The sequence below is a fragment of the Neofelis nebulosa genome, chromosome 1, assembly GCF_028018385.1.
Source record: "Neofelis nebulosa isolate mNeoNeb1 chromosome 1, mNeoNeb1.pri, whole genome shotgun sequence".
Lineage (NCBI taxonomy): Eukaryota > Metazoa > Chordata > Mammalia > Carnivora > Felidae > Neofelis > Neofelis nebulosa.
The window spans coordinates 43,383,989-43,398,375 of NC_080782.1; the positions used below are offsets into that span (position 1 = coordinate 43,383,989).

General features: G+C 55.2%; 1 protein-coding gene across 7 annotated transcripts in view; it reads left to right on the top strand.

The window, feature by feature from the left end:
• The first annotated feature begins 234 nt into the window (after positions 1-234).
• The window catches only part of TCOF1 (treacle ribosome biogenesis factor 1), a 38,394-nt gene continuing 24,241 nt past the window's right edge, over positions 235-14,387 (top strand). For 6 of the 7 annotated variants that reach the window (XM_058720106.1, XM_058720114.1, XM_058720121.1 and 3 more), the window contains exons 1-11: positions 236-415; positions 2,772-2,827; positions 6,105-6,244; positions 8,266-8,339; positions 9,089-9,275; positions 9,879-9,952; positions 11,478-11,708; positions 12,945-13,157; positions 13,376-13,609; positions 13,792-13,956; positions 14,117-14,299. In XM_058720106.1, coding sequence (XP_058576089.1) covers positions 308-415; positions 2,772-2,827; positions 6,105-6,244; positions 8,266-8,339; positions 9,089-9,275; positions 9,879-9,952; positions 11,478-11,708; positions 12,945-13,157; positions 13,376-13,609; positions 13,792-13,956; positions 14,117-14,299 — 1,665 coding nt within the window. In that variant the 5' untranslated portion in view covers positions 236-307. Of the gene's footprint in view, positions 416-2,771; positions 2,828-6,104; positions 6,245-8,265; positions 8,340-9,088; positions 9,276-9,878; positions 9,953-11,477; positions 11,709-12,944; positions 13,158-13,375; positions 13,610-13,791; positions 13,957-14,116; positions 14,300-14,387 lie in introns of all 7 variants that reach the window. The other variant, XM_058720150.1, reaches the window with a different exon arrangement.

Consider the following 14,387-nt stretch of genomic DNA (forward strand, 5'->3'; position numbering starts at 1 on the left):
CAGTGAACGAGTCTGGACGAGGTAAGGGGGAATCATTCATCTCAAGGCTGGGAGGAGGATCTAGGTCTCAACACGCCCTCCTCCCGCCAATGGGAGGCCTCGTAACCCTCCAAGCCTCCGCCCCTTTCACCCGCTTGGGGCGGGGCCAGCCACTCCAGGAGATAAGACTACACTTCCCGGCGCGCCTCGCGGCCAGGGCGAACGAGGAGCCGGAAGTGGGCCGCGCGAGGTCTAAGGGCACGAGGGAAGTGGCGGGCGGGGACTCAGGGGGGCGTGCAGGTGAGCCGACTGGCAGGGGTTTGCCGGCATGGCTGAGGCCAGGAAGCGGCGGGAGCTTCTTCCCCTGATCTACCAGCATCTGCTGCAGGCGGGCTACGTGCGCGCGGCGCGGGAAGTGAAGGAGCAGAGTGGCCAGGTGAGCGTGCGCGGGCCGTGTGCGAGGGCCGCGTGCTAGATCTGGAGAGGTGCTGCCTGCGCCCCCTCCCGTGGCGGCCTGGCGTGCGCCCAGAGCCGGACTCTGCGGTGGCCCGGGAAGCGACCAGGGGTACCGAAGGAGCCGCAGCCTCTGCACACTTCGGCTCCCTGTCGCTCTGGGCCTCAGTTTCCCGAGCTGTGCAGTGGGCGGGCCGGGATGGGAGATCCGACGCAGAGGGCTTTGTAATTCCCGCGCCCCTTACCTCCACCCCTTCCTGGTAGCGGCGGTTTAAAGTTTCCGAAGTCTCTGGCCACGTGGCTCCGCGGGCCGAGAAGGTTGCTGAGAGCCTGAGGGGTGGATCGCGACCAGCCCCCAGGGGAGGGTGAGGAGGCGAAAGAGGGAACCGAGGCGAAGGGGCTCGTGGCCCCTTAGTTGAGCTGAAGCTCGGGCCCTTATCCCTCCCGTATGGAGTCGGGCAGCTTTGGGATTCGAGCTTGTGGTGGAGTCATTGCACACTTCATTCATTCTTTTCAGCAACTCCTGAACTAGCGCTCAGGGTGCTGATGATAGAGTGTTGAGCACAGTCCCCCGGCCCTACTAGAGTTTACGGTCTAAATCCAGTAGGGGAGGTAGACATAAAGAATCGCAAAAGTAACTGTACACTTAACACATTAAGTGCCAAGAATGAGAGGCGTAGGGCGATAAGACAGGGATGGCAAGTTAGTTGCCTGTGTCAGGGACACCCAGGACAGCTTTCCTGAGGAAACGGATGTTGATTTGAGACCTGAGAGAAGAGAGGTGGATATTCAGGCAGAGGGGCACATGCCCTGTGGTGGGAGGGAACTCGTTGCATTTGTACTGGCCTCTGGAAATTCCATCGTGGCTGAAGGGTGGAGTACAGGGTGACCGGGGGGCTGACTGGAGCCCCACGGTAGTCTGGTCTTCATCTGAAGAGCAGTGGTAAGACACTGGAGAGTTTTAAATCGGTAAGGTGGATATTGACCTGATTAGTCAGCCCTCTGGCCGTGGTGTAGGCTCTGGTCCTGATGCTTGCTCCCAGGATCTGCATAGTCTAAAGGGTGATGGGCCCTAAGACATGATCAAAGCTTTTCCCAACCCTCTCCGGACCTTGACTGCCTTGGGCAAGAAACATTACCTGTCTTCATTGGGGCATTTGCCGAGGCAAAAGTATCCTGTCCTCATGGAGCTTACATCACAGCAGGGGCAGACAGATGACAAATCTTTAAAAACAAAAACAAAAAAAAACTAAAGATACCGTGTGTCAGGTGATCATATGAGCCATAAAAATAAGGCAGGCAAGGAGGATAAGGAATGTCAGGGTTCAGTTATAAATAGGGTGATCAGGAAGCCCCACTGAGAAGGTGACATTTGGGCAGAGACCTGAAGGAAGTGAGGGAGTGAGCTGTGTGGTTAGCAGGAGAGAGCATTCTAGACAGACAGAATAGCAAGCCCAGATGGGGCCGGTGGCCTGACACATTTGAGGGACAGTGAGGAGGCCAGAGTGCCTGGGGCAGAGCAGGGTAAAATGGACTATTGGAGTCTTCCTGTTATCAGCTCATGTGCTGGGCACTGACTAGAATATCTTGTTCAGGCCCGACAGCACCCTGGGTGCTGCTCTTATCCCTGTGTTAGAAAGAAGGAGCCTGAAGTGTGAAGAGGTGAAGAGATGAGCTCAGCCAGTTAACACAGGAGCTCTGCCTGACTCCAGATGTACCCTCTTGGCCACTCTGCCCACGTCCCTGACACTGCTGTCACCTTACGTTGCTTTACTCAACCTCCCTGGGGCGATTGACACCCTCGGTTCTTGACATTTGCAGAGTGGGCCATCTGGCCTCGGCTCCAAAGGGCTGGATTCCACCCGCTTCCCTCTGCGTCTGTCAAGGGACTGGCGCCGTTTGGTTTAGTCTCTTCCCAGCGGATGAGTGGACTGCGGTCATGCCACCTGGACGCCTTGGATGTCTGGGCTGTGGTTCGTACTGCCCTGGGACGATTGACCCACCTGACCTTTAAAAGACTTTAGAAAGGTCAGGGGTAGAAAAAGCCCCGTCTTGTGGCCTCTGAGCGTGGTGAGTGTCAGGGAGCTGGATAATGCTAGCCTGGCACATTCCAACTCCAGGTTCTTAAAGTTACCCCTCACTAATGTGTTGTCTTAAAAGGTTTTGGCTGGAAGGACTTGCCCTGCTTGTCTCTGGAAGGTTTGAGGGGCACTGACGGGGCCAAGCAGACCTATTTCCCTGAGCAAAAAGTCTCCCATGAGGCTGTGGAGAGTTGGGCCCAAAGAGGACCCTTATTGTGCCGGGGGGTTAATTGCTGCTTTCTCTTTACTTCTCTGCAGAAAAGTTTCCTGGCTCAGCCTGTAACCCTTCTGGACATCTATACTCACTGGCAACAGTAAGTCCGACGGGGCCTCAAGAGTGGAGTAGGGACAGCCCAAGCTGTCAGCTTGAAATAAGCTAGGATGCTAATCTGGTCTGCAGTCTGCCTCCATAGCCCAGTGTGGGCACCAGTGTTGCCCCCAGGAAGCCAGGTCGCACATGGGGGTGCCCGATAGGGAAAAAGGACGTTGGGAGCTGTAATCAGTGCTCTTAAGGACCAGAGCTTCTCGGCCGCTTGTTACTCATCCAGTCAACAAACACGTATTGAGTACCTACTTCCTAAATGCTGGGTCCTGCTCTAAGTATGGAGACACTGTCATGAGTGAGACAGACATGGTTCCTTCTTTCCTGGAGCCGATATTGGAGTCAGGGAGGTAGGCATGCCTCAACGAAAGAAAGAAAGAAATGTAAAATTAAAATGATGGTAAAGCTTATGAAGAGGACTTGGTGCCAAAACCAGGTTAGCCTAGCCTCATTTAGGGGTTTAAGGAAGGTTTTCCTGTGGTGACCTTTGATTTGAGAGCTGCGGGGAGTGAACCAGGGAGTAGTAGGTCTCACGAGGCAGGAGTTCACCTGGCATTGAGAACTGTGGGTGCTGAAGCCTATAGCTGCAGTCACAGGACGGATAAGGCTGGGCAGTTGGTGGGGCCCACCTCACTCCGGATCTGAACGTCTGTGTTGAGGAGCTGTGTCTTTGCCCCAGGAGCAGCAGCCCCTACTCCCCGAAAGGGGGGAGTAGAGAGCAGCGAGGTCACTGCAGGACAGCTTGGCTAGTTGGGGTGTGGACACCATCATCCAGGCAAGAGCTTGTGGCGCTTAGACAGGAATAATGGGGTAGACAGTCAGCCAATTCCAGGAATATTAGGGGGTGAGACTGGGAGCTGGGGATGGTCTAGAGGGGCAGTCTAGTTGACTCCCAGGTGCCTGGCTTGTGCACCTGCATGGAAGGTGGGCCTGAGTGTGGAGCTGGAAGCAAATGCAATTGGAGGGAAAGATTTCAAGGACCTGTTGAGTGCAAAATGTCTGAAACGTGCAGAAAGAAGGAAGGGGTGATAATCCAAGGTGATATCAACAAAGGAATGGTTTGGGAGGGAGGGAGGGGATAATCATTGTCTCCACAAAGTGGCCTGACCCACAGTCAACCAGGGAAGTGAAGGGCCTGCAATCATGTCCCATGGGGAATGATTGGAAAGTACTGAATTGTCCAGGGTGGAAAAGAGCAAAGGGGCAGGTGATGTGTCTGCACATCTTTGAGGACAAAGGGAGTGGGGCGTTCTCTGGGGCTCTGAGAGGCTGAAGTAGGACCCATATGTACCGTTTTAGGGAGACAGGTTTCAATTTCTGAATAGAAGCACTTGGTCATCAGAGCTGTCCAGAAATGAGATAGGCTGTGGTTCCCTATCATCAGAGGTGTGTAAGGAAAGGCAAGAATGGTGTGGAAGAGATCGCAGCTTCCAATGGAGAGCTAAGGTCTTTGAAAGTCCTGTCAGCTCTCAGTTCTTGGCTTTCCTCTGCTGCTAAGGTAAGGTCAGAGCATAGGGCCCACCCTGCACTTCCTCTCCATCACCGCCTCCAACTTGCCCAGGTGTCTGGGTATGACAGCACTTCCTTCCTTAGAGAACTGCCTCAGTGAGCCCTTCCTTGTCACTGGCCCCTTCTGTGGGTGAGGGGTACTAATAAGAACGAGGACCTCACACCCACCAGAGGTGGCCTCGCCTGATGGTTCCCAGCAAAGTTCAAACCTAACAACTAGCTGTGTGAGCTTGGACAGACTTGGCTTCCTTGAGTCTGTATGTTCATCTTTATCTGTAAAATATAATAATAGTAAATCAGGGGGCATCTGGGTGGCTCAGTCAGTCAGACATCTGACTTTGGATCTCATCTCAGGTCTTGATTCTGAAGTTCAAAGGTCATGAGTTCAAGCCTGGTGTTGGGTTTTGCGCTGGACTTGAAGCCTATTTAAAACCATAAGAAAATAAAATAAAATAAAATAAAATAAAATAAAATAAAATAAAATAAAATAAAATCAAAAGGTAGTAAATCAGGTGCTAAACCTGACCATCAGAGGCATTTGTCCCGTAGGTATTTATTGAGCAGCTACTATGCATCAGAACTGTTCTTGATATATCTGGAAACAACCAGAGAGAAATCCCTGCCCTTGTGAAACATTCTGTTGGGAGGAGGGAGAGGGGCAGAATGAATTGATAAGTGTAATAAATGAAACCTGTTTTTCAGGGGGGATTCCCAACAAGTGGCCTTCCTGGGAACAAGGGACCCACATCCCAAACTGTGGCAGAGCATGTCTATCCCAGCTGGAGAACATGGGACATAGACAGTGATTCCCTTGGGATGGGAGGGTGAGGTCACAGGAGCTGGTACTTGAAAGTTCCAGGGACTGAGCCATCTGGGTGCTTGTCCCGCCGATGCCCAAAACTTACTCTTTGACCCTGAGCAAGTCACTGAGTCGTTCATTTTTTTTTTTTTTTTAACGTTTATGTATTTTTGAGACAGAGCATGAACGGGGGAGGGGCAGAGAGAGGGAGACACAGAATCTGAAACAGGCTCCAGGCTCTGAGCCATCAGCCCAGAGCCTGACGCGGGGCTCGAACTCACGGACCGCGAGATCGTGACCTGAGCTGAAGTCGGACGCTTAACCGACTGAGCCGCCCAGACGCCCCAGTCGTTCATTTTTTGAGATGTGTGCTATGTGCTGAAGATACTTAGCGAGCTAGCAGAGGTTCCTGCCAGCCCCTCCCCCCGCCCCGGGTTTGACCTTGTAGTGAGGGAGTCAGGCAGGAAGTAAGTAGAATAACAGGAGAGAGAAAAGTGCTCTGAAGAAAATGAAACAGGATGACAGAGTGGAGAATGTCAGGGGGAGGGGAATCATGATCAGGGAGGGGCTTTGAAGAAGCTGTATTGGAGCTGAGGCCTAAGGGACAAGAAGGAGCAGGGCTTCCAGAAAGAGGGCACTATAGGTGCTCTAAGTTCTGGAGGAGGGAGAACCCAGATGATTCTATGAACAGCCCGCAGGTGCTGGCACATACCAGTCAGTGATGGTTAGCTGCTGTGACTATGTAAGGTTACTGATTATTTTGGAGACTAATAGTTGTACAACCAGTGTATGAAATGGGTGAAAAGGCAGAATACAAGTGTATCTACGCTGTGTTTTCAAACTCTGTGTGCATTTCCTGGCAGGGGTTGGGGGCGGGGGGGGGGGGGGTGTCTTTCTTGTCAAATCTCCTGGCCTTGCCCTTGTCACCTGGTTGGTACAGCCAGTCACCCTTGTCCTGCAGGACGTCAGAGGTTGGCCAGAAGCGGAAGGCAGAGGAAGATGCAGCGCTGCAGGCTAAGAAGACCCGTGTGTCCGACCCCATTAGCAGCTCAGAGAGCTCAGAAGAGGAGGAGGAGGCAGAGGCCGAGACCGCCAAAGCCAGTACGAGCCCCACGCCCCGGGGGAGCCTCGGTCATTGGTGTTGGTGGGAGCTCAGCCCAGGGCCCTGCAGCTCTGGGGAACAGGCTTTTGGATATTGGGTTGTTCCAGGGGAGAGTCCACCTCCAGGTTCCCCTCCAGTGGGCCCTGGGAAGACCAGGACCTTCTAGAGAGAAGGTTGGAGGGCCCCACATACCTACTGCAGTATTTATTTGAACCCTTTCTCGTGGCAGACGTTGTGTCCGAGGTACTGGGAATCCAGTGGTGAACAAAACTTAGCTGGGCCCTTACATCCTAATTTGGGGTACAACAGCCACATTTTTACAAGCCCCCAGGTGATTCTGACAAAGGTGGAAAGAAGCCTGCGTTTGTAGAAAAACCGCTGGAAAGATTGCAGAGAGGGCAGTTGGCAGGCACCTTTTCTGCGTCACCTGTGGCTGCTGGGGGAGCGGCTGGCTTTCCTGTTGTTTTGGACGTGTGCAGGTTAGCCCTGGAAGGCTGTCCCGGGCACTCTGGTTTCAGAGCATTGGCAGGGTTGACCCCGTGAGGACTTCACAGCCCCTTCTCCCCAAGTCCTCCCGACAGTTTGTGTTTTAACCAACAGATTTTGACTCCACAGAGGAATCATCCTTTTTCTCTGCAAGGTTATTAGCTTTTGCTTACATAGAAGGTGATTTCTTGATTCTTAAATGTATTTTCTGATTGTAAAGAAAATACAGGATTCATTATGGATATGCAAATTACTTGTTAAAAAGGCAGGAAAAAAAATTACCCACATTTTTGCCACCTACGATTTGGCAAATTGTTCTTCCATTTATTTTTCCTGAGCATGTTTTTAAAAATATTCAAGATCATATTAAATACCTATCTTATATCTTCATCTTTTAAAATTATAAATGCAAAACAAGTCCACTTTGAACTATATGTAAGCATATGGAAGAAAAATGAGAGGTTTTCTATTCTACCCTGGGTGGGTCCCTTTTACCCCCTGAATGCATCCTGGTGGGTAGCTTTAAAACTGTCCCTTGCGCATCTAGTCATACAGATAGCCATGCATACATGCATGTCCACACCCACACACTATGTAAAAGCAAAAATTGTTCAATTTCATACTGACTGATATTTGATCTTAATGGATTTTGATTTCATGAATTTTTTCTATGATAAGGGAATCGCAAGAAACACGCTGAAATGTTTGTGGGCAACATGATACAATGTCTGCCATTTTTTTTTCAGAATAGTACTTGATGGGGAAGGGTACTGGAGAGGCCGGTTGACATCACACAGGCCACAAGCTGGTAATGGTTGGGACTGTGTGGTTCGCTGTACTTCCTCTCTACTTACAGATGTGTCTAAAAAAGAGGGAGATGGAGTTAAATGCCAGGAAGAGAGTCAGACCATGCCATTCATCTCAGCAGTGTCCCATGTCACAGCATACCCTAGAAATCTTACCCTGTCTGACATTTGGGGAGACAAGTTTCCTGCTGGAAGATCACTCAGAATCTGTAGGTCTCAACATCTCACCAGTTCCCGGTCTCATAGTTCGGCTCCTTTTCCCAATACAAACTGTTGAAATCCCGAGCAGCTTTCTCTGTGGACCAGGGGCTGGCTGCCTGACTGTTGCCCCTGTCCTGCTGAGTGACTCTCGGGGCCGCAGCGTGGTAGCCTGTGGGGATGGCCCACTCTGAAGTCATGTGGTGCCTTCGAGGGGGTCTGCAGCGGCACTGTGAGCCAGCGCTTCCTTTTCTGGGGTCTTCAGTGTCTTGTGCCATCAGGGAGTTGGGGCTCCATGGGGGATGCACACCCGTGGCTTTCTTGTTGCCCCGCTCTCCCGCTCCTGCTGGATGTGGCTCGTGCACCCCAGAGCTCTTTCCCACAAGTCTGGACTCAGTCTCAGATGCTCAGGCCAGCACCAGGCACAGCCATACCAATTGAATCGTTAGGTGAGCTGAAACCTGTTGGCTGTTCTTAAATGAGAAAAAAAAGCTCATCTGGTTCATGCAGCAGGTGTCTGTGTCTTGCAGCCCCAAGACTGGCGCCCACCAACTCCTCGGTTCCGGGGGCAATTGTGCCACCAGGCACGAAAGAAAAAGCCAGGGTGAGTAGGACCACCTCCAAGCTGTCGCCCTTTGGGAGTTACGTGCCCTGTAGGGGGACAGTCCCCTGTGTCAGAGAAGGATAGGGTTGTGAGCAGTTACCCAACGTGGATTCAGTTCTGGGCCTTTATCACCAGCTGTGTGATCCTGGTGACTCCTTTACCTCTCTGGGCCTCAGTTTCCTTTTCTGTAAAATGGAGGTGATGCCCCACTGCTTTGGGCCGCTGGGCACATCATGGCACCTGTAACAATTTCTTTCCTCCTTCATCCGTGCATTCACCTGTTCAGCCAACGGCCTGTTACTGATCCAGTTACTTTCCAGGCACCGTGGGAGGCAGTGGGGGCACCACAGTGAGTAAGACGCCTGTGGGTCTGAAAGCTGGAAAACCATTTTCTAGACTGCAGCTCCTGAGAAGGTAGAATACCGTTGCTGGTAGTCCACAAAGCAGCATCACAGACGTGTAAAGCACACGTCCCTGAGATACCTGGAACGCCAACTACAGCACGAGGTAGTGAGGACGGCCGCAGCAGGCTGCCAGTTACCGCTTAGCCAGTAACTCCTGGGTCCCAAGAGCTGTAATTTGGTTTTCTCCTTGCCTCTGTGAGGGGAGGTACCGTTCTCAGCCCCATCTTAAAGATGAAGAAACAGACCAAGGGAGGTAATCTGTCCGAACTCCTACGCCTGGGAAGCGGTCTGTGCTGGTCATTCACCAGGCCACACCCAGCTGTCTGTCACCCCCGTCCTTTGTAGGCAAAGACCAAGAAGGCCGGCAAGGTGGTGAACTCCACACCGCATCCTGCCGCTGGGAAGGCGGTGGCCCACCTTCTGTCTGGGAGGTCACCTAAGAAGTCAGCAGGGCCTTCAGCGGATACCATCCTGGCCTCAGAAACTGAGGAGGAGGGCAGCGTCCAGGCCCTCAGAACCACGGCCAAGCCTGGTGAGCGTCCCCAACTTGTAGACGCCAAGCCCCCTGAGTTTGGGCTGGGGAGGCAGGCCCGGCACTGCTTTGTCAAGCTCTGGGACGTTCTGGAATTTAGAGGTCTGTCTCCATGGCAGTAAGGCCCCGCGCCGCCCCAATAAGGGAGGGTCTGCTGCAGGGACATGTCAGCTTTGCTAAGAGAGTTGAGCAGCCCAGGTGATGGTGGAGCATTTTCTGGTTTATTGCTTTCAGCTGGGTACAGGGCCCACTGTGGAGGCTGAGGCTAAACCGAGGCCTGGGTTCGCTCCAGTTTCTCGTGTGAAATAGGCGTTTGCCCTGCCTGCCTCAGTGTGATGATGGAAGGAGATGCCCGGACTAGCAGACAGTGGCTTGTGTGTGGTAGGACCTAGCATGAGCCTTCCCCGGGTCACAGAGGTGTGGGCAACACAAGGATACGAGTGGCACGTGCCTCAGCTATGGGGCTTCAAGGTAGGTGGGGCTGAAGGTCCGCACTCGGGAAGCGAGCACAGGCACCTGCGTCTCATTTCCTGGCCTGGCAGAGAGCCGGGGAGGGGAGTCCGGAAGGGCAGGCCCTCAGTCCTCTCCTGCTTCGTCCCCCAGGAATGGCATCGGCCAGCCAGGCTGACAGCTCCAGCGAGGAGACCTCCACCTCGAGCGATGAGACATATGTGGAGGTAATTGCCACCCGTCCTCGGGAGCTGCCTCTGCAAACCTCTAACCCTCCCAGGGGCCTGGCCGGGGCTTCGCACATCAGCGGGGCCAAATCAACCGAGCAAGTGTTTCAGGGTGACTGGGAGCTGGAAAGGCTGAGGCCTGGGGAGCGGAGCCAGGTGCTGTCGTCACACCACGGGTGTGAAAAAGGTCTAGGGTAGTGGGGGAGAGACGCCGTCCAGTGTGTGAGACCAGGGAAGGCTTCCTGGAAGAGGTGGCACTGGAGCAGGGCCTTGACGCACAGGGGATTCTCCAGGAAGGGATGTGGGGGCAGGGTTCAAGCAGAAAGAGCTGCATGAGCCCAGGGGCAGGCGGGTGGTCATCCTGCGGTGTGGTCCGGGTGAGTTGGGCGAGGCTGCTGAGTGGTTCTGGGTGGATGCCAGGCCTGGGCGCTTGGTCAGAGACGGTCAGGTCTTGGTCTGTGGCCTCATCTCTGCTCTGAACTGTGACCCGGAAGTCCTTCCTTATTGTGCAGCTGGGCCTTGGGAATCTAGTGGCAGCACGAGGTGCATGATTGCTGCTGCTATGGGGACGTGGGAGGTGGGGGGGGTCCCGCAGAAGTCTGACCGCAGTGCTCATGGTTACTATAAAGAGAGAATGTAGAGAGCCCTGAGGGGCCGTAACAAAAATGTGAATGAGGTGAAAGTGCCTTAATTAAGAGGAGATCAGAGGTAGGCAGGGGGCCACATCCCTGGGGTGCCTGGAGTACTTCTCACCTCCTGCCTCACCCAGTAACCTGTGAAGGTGGAGACCTTCCTCCCATCCACCCCAGGCCTATCCTCTCCCCACGTCCATCCCCACTTTCAGGCGCTGGGTACAGCCATAAGAGCACCAGGCTCCCATTCCTACTTGGCCCTGGGAAACCAGCAGCCAAACACACAGCCTTGGGGGGCCAGAGGCCAGCACAGGGCCCTGGCAGCAGCGAGGAGTTTGCGATTGAGGAGATGGCTGCCCCAGAAACCCAGGGTCAGGTGAAATCTACCTGATGACGGAGGTGGAGGTAGGGTACTGCCTGCCTTAAGAACGTCAGAATTTTAGAAGTCTAAGAAAGAGCCCATGGAGGAAAGGAATGTGCCCAGGGTACCTCGGCAAGCCTGGCATTCAGATCCTGGCCTCCCAGCCCCTGGGAAGGCCACCATGATCGGATACCCCTGTAGTTGAAGGGGCAGATAGGGTGGGCCTTCTGCTTGAGAGGGGCTGCCCCTGTGTGCCAGGCAGCAGGAGAGCATAGTGGATGGGAGTTCTGCCCCCAAGGCGACACAGACATGGGTTCTAGTCATGACTTTGCCCTTAGTGTTGGTTTTGAGTGACTTAACCTCCCTGAGCTTCTTGTCCTTTTCTGGAAAATGGGTGTAAAGATAGCATCCGACTTGGAGTTCTTTGAGAATTGGATGATGTTAGGAAAGGGCTTTGTAAACCATGAAACCTCTCATAGCCCTCAGAGGCAAAGATGATTATTTCTTCTCTAATTGCATCCTCTTGTTCCAGGTGAAACCTTCAGTAAAACCACCCCAGGTCAAAACCTCACCAGCCCCTGCCAAGGACTCCCTAGGGAGAAGGGCAGCCCCAACCCCTGGGAAGTCAGGGGATGTGACACCCCAAGTCAGAGGAGGTGCCCTGACCCTAGCCAGCAAGGCCAAGAAGCCAGAAGAGGACTCAGAGAGCAGTGAGGAGTCATCTGAGAGTGAGGAGGGGGCCCCTTTGGAGCCGCCCCACCAGGTGAGTCCTGGGGGCAGACCACCCCTCGGCGTCCTCAGGTCCCCCGGAGGCTGCCGGATGGCTATATAAGGAGCACCTCGTCTCCTCTGCCAGATAAGACTCACCTTGGGGTTTGGGGAGCAGGAGATGGGGGTATGAAAACTGAAGGGCAAGGGCAGCTGGGCTTGTCAGTCCCCTATGGAAATTGCCTTGTTGTCTGAACCGCAGCCTGGAAGAGCTACTTCCCACAGGGTGACCTTGCACCCTCCTCTCTGTCAGCAACTCCCCTTTACCTCAGTTTTCCTGTCTCGAGAATGGGATATGGCCAGCCGGTCCTATTATGAAGGGACTTAAGTTTTAATTGCCTAGTCCTCTGGCTTCTTCGGCCAAGTCATGGCTTCTTAGCTAACAGGAATCTTTACCTTCCATCTGCCGGGACCCACTCCTCTGGGCTGGGTGGCCAAGACTCTGGTGCATCTGAAGGGAAAGCAGAGGGGCTGGGAAGCTGTTGGAGTCGGAGAGCCAGGAGGAGGAAGCATCAGACAGTGGTGGTAAAAGGCCCCAAAGCTGGCCCAGTGAGGCCCAGGAGTTGAGGTCCCAGCCCAGGGCCGGATGGTAAAGGAGAGGTACAATAAGTAAAATAAAGTTCATCTTGCTGGGTGGTAACGAGGAAGGTAAGGGGGCGGGGGGCGGGCTGTAGGAATGGTCATTAAAACAGCGGCTTAGGGAAGGCCTTACAGAGACGTTGCGGGCCTGAAGGAGCAATGCGGGGGTGTGTGCCACGTGGACATTTGGACAACGGTCGTTCTGCTGGGGAGCACGGCAAGTGCCCGGGCCCTGTTGTGGCAGTGGGAGAGAGAATTGTGACCCGGAGTACAGTGGTCGACCACGCCAGCCGTGGAGCCTGTGCTCTCAGGGCTCACCCGCTGACGGGAGCCCAGCCAAGGGAGCCTGTCTCTGATGCCTGTGTGTGAGTGACTCCGGGAGCGGTGCAGGGGTGTCGGGGAGAACTGCCACGAGGAACTGGTGTGTATCTCGGACCTAGAGGAGGAGGCAGCGGTGGCCAAGTGAGCTGGGCAAGGCTGCGAAGGCCCCGGGAGTGAGAGAGAAGCTGTCGGGCCGGGCCTGAGCCCCGGTCCAGGTGGAGAGTGAGAAACACAGGGAGCTCTTGTGAGCCCCAGCTAAGGCCTAGGCTTCATCCTGATGGCACACTGGAGGGTGAGGAGGGCAACAAAACCGCCCTTTCTCTCTTACTAGGCAAAGGCCTCGGAGAAAATTGTCCAGGCCAGGGCCGCCTCGGGCCCCGTTAAGGGGACCCCTGGGAAAGGGGCCACCCCAGCACCCCCTGGGAGGACAGGGCCTGCAGCTGCCCAGGCCAAGTCAGGGAAGCCAGAGGAGGATTCAGAGAGCAGCAGTGAGGAGGAGTCTGACAGCGAGGAGGAGCCGCCAGCTGCCAAGACGCCACTTCAGGTGAGGCCTGGGGAGGGAGAGTCCATGAAGCCCGTGCCCCTCCACAGGAGGCCTTCTGAGGACCGGTTCTGCTCTCTGTCTGCCAGGGCCCTAGACACGCTTGGAGCCCTACCCCTTCTCCCCTGCGGTGTGCGTGGCGTCCTTTGCCCTGTCCGGCCTCTTGTGTCTCCTCACGTCCACCCTTGTGGTCCCTCCTGATTCTGCTTGTCTCCCTCCAGGTGAAGCCTTCAGGGAAGACCCCCCAGGTCAAAGCTGCCGCAGCCTCTGCCAAGGAGTCCCCTAGGAAAGGGGCCCCTCCAGTGCCCCCTGGCAAGGCAGGGCCTACAGCTGCCCAGGCTCAGGTGGGGAAGGGGAAGGGGAAGGGGGAAGAAGACCCAGAGAGCAGCACTGAGGAGTCCGACAGCGAGGGGGAAGCGCCAGCAGCCGTGCCCCTAGCCACGAGCCCTGGTCAGGTGAGGCTGCAGGACGCCCCGCAACGGCACGGTCTGCCCCGTTCTGGAGAGCCTGTCTGTCGGCTTGTCCTCCCCTTCCACACCTTGGGTCCCGTGCCCTGCATTTGCTCTCCTCACCTGGTCTTCCCTCACAGCTAGTCTCCTGTGGGCTCCTGCCCTGATCCTGTCTTTTGCTACTCCAGGCAAAGCCCTTGGGGCAAAACTCCCAGGTCAGAGCAGCCTCCGGTCCCGTGAAGGGGCCCCCTCAGAAGGCAGGGCCTGCAGCCACCCAAGCAGGGAAGCAGGAGGAGGACTCAGAGAGCAGCAGCGAGGAGGAGTCAGACAGTGAGGGGGAGGCGCCGGCCCAGGTGAGGCTCCTGCCTGTATGTTTCTTCCTTCCCCCTCAGTGTCAGGAGCCGCCCCCACCCACCCACACGCTGACTCTGTTTGCCCTCTTGGTTACTGGTGTCTCTGCACACAGCCATACTTTGTGCTCCCTCCCCTGATCCTGTGTGTCTCTCTCTGCAGGCAAAGTCCTCGGGGAAGATCATCCAGGTTACAGCTGCCTCACGTCCTGCCACGGGGCCCCCTCAGAAGGCAGGGCCTGCAGCCACCCAGGGCAAGGCCGAAAAGTGCAAGGACGAGTCAGAGAGCAGTGAGGAGGAGTCAGACAGTGAAGAGGAGGCGCCTGCAGCCGTGGCTCCAGCCCAGGTGGGCCCGGGAGGGGCTGCCCCACAGCCTGACCTGAGCCACTGGCACCCATCGGCTCCCCGGGGAGCTGTGGGGAGGCATGGCGGCA